At 26.9% G+C, this 7,924-nt stretch overlaps 1 protein-coding gene across 1 annotated transcript in view; it reads right to left on the reverse strand.

Moving 5' to 3' along the window:
• Positions 1-156, reverse strand: part of LOC102598541 (probable linoleate 9S-lipoxygenase 8-like) — a gene marked incomplete in the record, with an annotated part of 11,969 nt that extends 11,813 nt beyond the window's left edge. The window contains 1 exon segment of the mRNA NM_001288240.1: positions 1-156. Within this exon segment, the coding sequence (NP_001275169.1) occupies positions 1-117 (117 nt within the window).
• Between the last annotated feature and the right edge of the window lie 7,768 nt (positions 157-7,924).

Genomic DNA, 7,924 nt, shown 5'->3' on the forward strand with positions numbered 1-7,924 from the left:
AGAACCAGCAAGATCAGTAAAATCTAGAGCATTTTTCTTCATCATCACCACAGTTCCTTTAACTTTCTTTGAGTCATCAGGACCACCAAATAGTCCACCCGTAATTTGACCAAACATGATGATGAATAAGAGAAAAAATTAAAAGTATAAAAAGAGATGATGAGTTTTTGTTGTGAAAATCCAATGGAAATGAGTCTCTTATTTATAGCCAAAAAAAAATACTAGCTAGCAAGATAAAGATATAGACAAATCCACATGTTACATGTTCTTAACTCCTCTCTTTTTTATTTGTTGTTGTAATTTTATAATATATCATATTGTATTGTTTTAGTGAATATAATGTTTGGATAGATTGTATCATTTTTTGTCGTTATTTATTTTTACACACCTATTATTTGAATGATAAGCCTATTATTTGAATGATAATCTTAAAAAATTAAATAGGGTAGAGTGATTATAAAAATGTAAGGTAACTAAAGGAAAAACTAAGATTATTAAGTAATAATTAAAGATAAAAATAAGGAGAAAATATTAAGGTGATGATGAGATCATATCAAATCAGTAGTTACACAAAATGAGACTCTTTGTCCTTTACCTAAGGATGAATTTAAACTATGCGATACAATAAAATTTAAATAATGATCAAACCAAACATTGTATTTAAACTAATAATACAATACAACATGTAACAACAATCCAAACAAGGTGTAAGGGGGTTTGAAATATAAAAATATGGTGCTTAAGATTTGATTTGAACTAGAAATTTAAGGTGAATTTTGAACCTCCTCAGTAAAAAAATGTAGGTTAAAACTAGGGGTGACAAAATCAATCTCAGGTAGCCGAACTCATTTAAGTTTGGACGGATTATTGAACAACCTATTTATTAGCTCAACTCAATAACAATGGATTGATGTGTAAGCCCAAATGAACTAATGAAAAATTTTGTCAAAATATTTTTTTGAAAGATTTTTAAAAAAAAAAATTTGATTTGTTTTATATATAGCTTGGGATATTCATGGTTCGATTTGGAATGGTTATTGGCGAAAATCAAAACCAAATCAATAAAGTCGGTTTTAAATTTCTAAAATCAAATCACACCAAATGAAAAAAATAACCATCGGTTTGGTTAGTGTCGATTTTGTTCGGGTTTTGAGGTTTCTTTCACTTTGAAAGTAATAAATTTTTGAAGGCATACACATCTCAATAGACACAAATACCAAGTACATGAACAATCCATAGGAAAGCTACCGTGGACTCAATTAAACAATACTAGAGTTATAATATATAAATGTACCATTTAACTTGGCTTCAACTAACATATATATATCCTCCAACTTTGGGTGTGCACAAGTAGACAGTTAAACTTGTATAAAATTGAACTAGTAGACACACACGTCCTACATGACATAATACACGTAGGACACCATGCAAGATATGATATTTCAATGTAGGACGTCACGTAGGACATATGTATCTATTTGTTCAACTTTATACAAGTTTAAGTGCTTACTTACAGACACTCAAAATTGGAGGGCATAGTTATCAACAAAGGCCAAGTTAAAGGGCATGTTTATGTATTGTGTCTTATTATTTCACGAACAAAGTGATTCAATTAAGAGAAAGTGTGACTATATGATGTGAGGTGTGATAGGTAAAGACTATAGTAATGGATTTTGATGGACTTAAGAGTTTAATAGTTAGACTAAAATTTAATTGTTGGGCTTAAGGAAATGAAAAGTTAAAGACTTAAGTTAATTAAAATTTAACAAAATATTTATATTTTACTTATGAATAATATTTAAGCAATTACAAAATTTATATATATATAATTTCTTGGTTCGATTTGGTTATTTTTGGGGGTATTTTTTTTAGTATAGCATGTTAAATTATGTCTTAGGCCTAACTCACACTCCAAAAGTTAGCTCAAAGGGAGGAGGATTGTCCAAGCCTTATAATGAGTCCACCCATCTCGTTAACCACCAATGTGAGACTTTTGTCATTTTTTAACACCCCACCTCACGCCCAGTGCTTAGCATCTGGTGCATGTGCAATTTTTCAATTTTGGGGCCCCCAACATTGGGTGAAATGACCCTGCTCTGATACCCTGTTAAATTAGGTCTTAGGCCTAACTCACACCCGAAAAGCTAGCTCAAAGGGAGGAGGATTGTCCAAGCCTTATAAGGAGTCCATCCATCTCATTAACCACCAATGTGGGACTTTTGTAGTTTTTTAAGTAAAACCAAATCAAATAGTATCGATTTTCAAAATTTAAAACCAAACCTAACTAACCAAACTAAACCACATCAAATGTCAATTTTTTTAGATCGGTTTGATTTGGATTGTGGGTCAGTTTGATTTTCTAACCATACTCATAAACAATCTAGCCATAATAAAGAGAGATAATAATTTTATTAGGTACTAAAATCTTATAAAAAACAATTAAATAATAAAAACTTAGTAAAAATTGAATAATTGATTTTGATGCAAACAAATTTTAATTGAAATGGATCTTAGCTGATTTGTTGGCTTGATCCATTGTATCCCGTTCAATTATAGCTTAAGCCGTTCAATTATCACCGCTAATTAAAACGGAAAAAATAACAATTGGATAAACAATTGAAATTGCTTTCTTATCACGTGTATAGTCTGAATTTTAGATATGTAGCATGAAAATAACTCGTTTGGTGTGTTTTTGCAAGAATCATAGTCTATCGGAAGCAATAGGTAAGGTGGACAATGTATGGCTTCATTATTGACTTTATAATCTGTGCCATTTACAGCCTTACTGTAGTTGGATTATTTTTAGCACCATACCATGTTAAAAATAGACTACTTAAATATGTTATCAAATTTTTAGAAAAAAATTATTTGTGTTCAAGGCCCAACTAGCATTCAAACCATATCTTTAAAAATTATTTTTCATATTCCAATATCGTCATAATCATACCTTTCATTTACCACACATTTTAAAATCAATCATTATGAGAAGAAGGAAAAGGAGTGGAAGGTCATAAAAGGGAAGCATAAGAGAGGAAGTTATGAATGCAATGAAGGACAGTAAAGTCATATAATTTTCATCCTAGCCACAAATTCATCCTTAGACACTTCTATCTCTAACCTTCTTATAATCTCAAGTTCAATAAGTAATTATCTATTTATTCTCGAGAATCAACAAAATAGTAAGCATAAGGTTAAGAGAACATAAACACTACTAAAAATAATGAAAAAAGAAAATTGACTGACTAGAAGATCAACGGATAGGTTCGATCCAAAAAATTGAGAAAGTAAAACAAGTATATATAGATCAAGTTTTACATTAAAATTATTTCAAATCATACTTTTTGTAGAATCTAGAAGGCATAATACATAAATTGGACCCTTAACTTGGCTTCAAATTATAACTTTGATGTCAATATACTAATTTTGAGGGTACAAATCGTATCGCATGCTATATTTAATTATTTTGCTAAAACGCCTGCAAATTAAATTTCTCTCAATATGCATGGACAAATCTTGAGGGTAGCGAGGAGGTATACAAAAAATTACATGGTATATATATAATGATTTATTTTTTATGTATACATATAGATTTTGAACCTCCTAGCTAGTTGAGGTTGATACGTATAATTAAAAATAATATCATTTTTTTATTTAGTTAACATAAAAATACATATTTTTTTCTTTAAAAAAGTTGAGGTATTAGCTTGAAATATAACTTTAGTTCAATTTGAAAAGACTAAAAGAAATAAATATTTAAGCGAGGACGGAGAGGGTTAATTTAATTTGTATTAAATGGAATAATGGATAGTTGTATTAATAATATCATCAGTTTCACCACGAAATAAATGCATGCATCCGATAGTCGTCACTTATTTAGGGGGCGATAAATAATTAAGCGGTTTGACAAATTAACAAAAGATAATATTTTTTATTTATTATATCTTTAATTTATTTAGAGAGTTACTATTTTTGAATAATGTAAAACCTCTTTAATGAATAAATTGATTTTGAAATTCTATCAACTAATAGAGGTAAAATAATAAACTAACTATGTTAATTATTATTTTCTTAATAGGTGCATCAAGTAAAAGAATGAACAAATAAATAGTAACAGAGGAAGTACAAAATTTCACTCTGAGGTTTAAAAAATTCATTCTAAAGCATAAAAATTTTCTTAAAATTTGCTCACTTTTTTCAGGTATGAAAACTATACAAAATTTGTATGAAATCGCCCAACATTTTGATTTTTTTTCACAATTTTATTATTAACTCTATATGAATATATATGGATTTTTATAAAGTTCATATTAAATTTTTGAAAAAAAACAACACACACATAACTCATTACTCATGTATGAAATCTGTTTATAAGCGTATAAATTTTATGTTAGTTTCTGAAAATTTAACATAACTAAACGTCATAAAATACATTTTTCATACCATTCATTGTAAATTTTAAGATACTTTTGATATAAATACTAAATGTAACTTCAAACTTCAATAAACTAAGACTAAAATTTAATTCAAAATTAGCTCAAATCTTATCTATAAATAGCCCCAAAACTTATATTCGAGAGATATCACCTACTCAAAAATAAAATTTATTTGCGATAAATTAATTTATCAACTTGAGCTTCAAATCCCTTTAATAATTGACGTTGGTATGATTTGGAATTTATACATATTTTATTAACTCCTTTTTTAAAAAAAAAATCAAATAGTAACCAATCAGTGTGATGAAATAGAAGCCAAAGATGCTATTGATTTTATACGTATTTTATTAACTTTTGAATAATTTAACTTGTGAGTTTCTTTCTAAATATTTTATTAAGAAAAAAGGAAAACTTATGGCATTATTGAGGGTTCATAGATAGTGGATCAAATTGTAGGTATAGAAAAATTAAGTGAAAATTTTATAAATGACAAATATTAGACTAATATTTTTAAGTTGTAGCAGTAGAATATAACTTTCAAGTTGTAAAATTAAAATTTTTTAGGTTGTAACATTTTTTTAAAAAAAAAAGATTTTTAAGTAATTGTAAAAATCTATTTTGTAAAAAATAAAAAGATAAAAAAGGAAAATAAAATGATTTTGAATAAAAAAAAAGAAGGGAAATAGGAGTATTAATTAAATTTGAATTGATTGATGATAATTTTTAATTAGCATAAATTAAGGAGATTCAAACTGATTAGGAATATTTATCTTCCTTAATTCACTCTAATTTATTAAAATTAATAAAAAAATCTGATTTATCCATTTTCTTCAACGTTTCTCTCTCTTCGTTTTTTTTTGTTTGAAAAATCTTCATTTTGTTGTGATGGACGACTCCTTATCTATATTAATTAAACATGGTGGAAGATGGGATCCTTCAGGTTAGTATTGTTTATGATTTATTGTTTGTATTTGTATATTACTAAAATATATAATAAATAAAAAAGAGCGATGAAAATGTAAATCACATTTTGTAATTTTATTTTTGTATACTATATTTAAGTTGTGATGTTCTTTTGTATAAATCAACCATTTAGTTCATAATACGTACTAATTTATGTGAAGCTGTAATTAATGACATTCTATGATTTTGTTAGTACGTTTCTATTTTATTTTTTTTGGTTATTTTGTATATTGACTATATCATGATTTCGTGCAAAATTGGCTTAATATATGAATGATTTGATTATAAATGTATAGAATATTAATAGTTTTATCGTTGTAAAGTTATGAAATTTATTGTAACATTGTTATGAAATTGGAATTTCTTTAGTCAATTTGATAATAATAATGAGAGGGATTCGGTATGCAGATTTAAATTAATCTATGGATTACTGTTTTAAAAAATATATATAAATAAAATGTATAAGCTGGAATGAATTTGATATAGTAACTGAAATGATATTGGTATGAAAATGTATTTACTTTTGTGTAAAAAATATGAGTAAGAAGTATGATGATTTGTATGAAAAGTGTATTAAGTCGGTATGAAATGTGAAATGTTATTTTTTATATAATGTGTTTTATGGTATGGATTCTTGTATACTGTTTGGAATGATATTTGTATGAATAAATAATGACTATTGTGTGTAATTTTGTGTGAATAGAATGAAATTGGTATGAAAAATTATACTGTATTGTGTAAAAAAAAAATGAGCAAGAAGTATGATTATTTGTATGAAATGTGTATTAAGTTGGTATGAAATGTGAAATGTTTTTTTTTTATGAAATCTTTTTTATGGTATGAATTTTGGTATACTGTCTGAATGATATTTGTATGAATAAGTAATGACGAGTGTGTGTAATTTTTGTGTGAGTAGAATGAAGTTGTGGATTAAATTTGTATTATCTTTGGTACGAAAAGTTAATATAAATACAACATATTTATAATTGCTTTGTATTATGTAAGACTAACTGTTATTTTTTTTAATGAAACAGGAAAATATCTTGAGTGTGTGTAATTTTTTTGTGAGTAGAATGAAGTTGTGGATTAAATTTGTATTATCTTTGGTATGAAAAGTTAATATAAATACACCATATTTATAATTGTTTTGTATTATGGAAAACTAACTGTTATTTTTGTTTAATGAAACAGGGAAATATGTTGTTTTTCAGATGGAGGGGATTATCTATGAATCTTCTAGTTTGTATAGTGGTCTAGTAAGTGCAATAAAATTGCAGCTTATGATAGATATTAATATTAATGATATAGAGATAAAATATATAGTTAGTGATCGATGTCCACCTGTTAGTATAAAATATATAAAAAAATTATTTTGTTTGTCTTTTAGACTCATGTTTTGTTTTGATATGAAACAGAATTGGCATGAAATGCATTACAGCTAAGTGTTTAATATATTGTTCATGTTTTATACAAGATTCATTCATTAATCATACAAATTGCATACTGCTGGAAATAAAATTCATTCCAGTTTAATATATAAGATAGTGTTCATATTAGTGATAATTATATAAGGTAATTATGGTATGCATTTGGTATCCTAATAGCAGTTGATATTATTTAATGTAAGTTTATATGAGTATCAATTTGGTATCCAACTGGTGTCCTACTCTAAATCAAAATAAAACAAGATGTAATTAATGATGGTGCAAAAGTTAATGATCGTTGTTTTAGATTGCCAGATTCGTTTCTTCCAGTATTTATACAAATTGTATATCAATTTCATACATCTTTAAAGTACTTAATACATGCTTGTTAAGAGAATATAATTTACAATTAGTAATAATTTGGTATCCATTAGGTGTCCAACTTGAATAAATATAAAACAAGATGTAATTGAGGTTGTTACAAAATACAATAATCACTATTTTACATTGGCATAATCATATCTTCAAGGTATTTATACAGGTTGGATACCAACTTCATTCATTTTTTATTTTTTTATTTTTTGTGTTAGAATATGAAGTAAAAAAATCAATCATGAATGAATTTGGATGCCATAAGTGTAGAGTTGGGATACCAATTATAAGACAAAGTTGGTTTATGAACTATAAATTGGTATTCTTTTTATTTCTAGTTAGTAATACACAGTAATATCAATAAGTCTAAATGTTGAATCCAATTGGTATACAGTTTGTATATAACTGTCATCTCGAAAACTATTATACTCAATGTGTAATATAGCTTCCAAATGGTGTATTCAAATGGTATACAGTCTGTATATTACTAGTATCCTGAAATTACGGAAAAGGGTCAAAATTGCCCCTGAACTATGCGAAATAGACCACTTATACCCTTCATTACATTTTGGGATCAAAAATACCCCCCCAGTTATCTCAGGAGACCACAAATATCCTCAAGAGTTAACACCCCAATTTTTTAGTGACGTGGCAAGCCACATGGGACTAATCCCTCCACCTAAGCATTGCCAACTAAGATTCACTACAAAAGAACTTGACCTTTAGTGGCGA

This window comes from Solanum tuberosum, unplaced genomic scaffold, assembly GCF_000226075.1.
Source record: "Solanum tuberosum cultivar DM 1-3 516 R44 unplaced genomic scaffold, SolTub_3.0 scf00208, whole genome shotgun sequence".
Classification (NCBI taxonomy): Eukaryota; Viridiplantae; Streptophyta; class Magnoliopsida; order Solanales; family Solanaceae; genus Solanum; species Solanum tuberosum.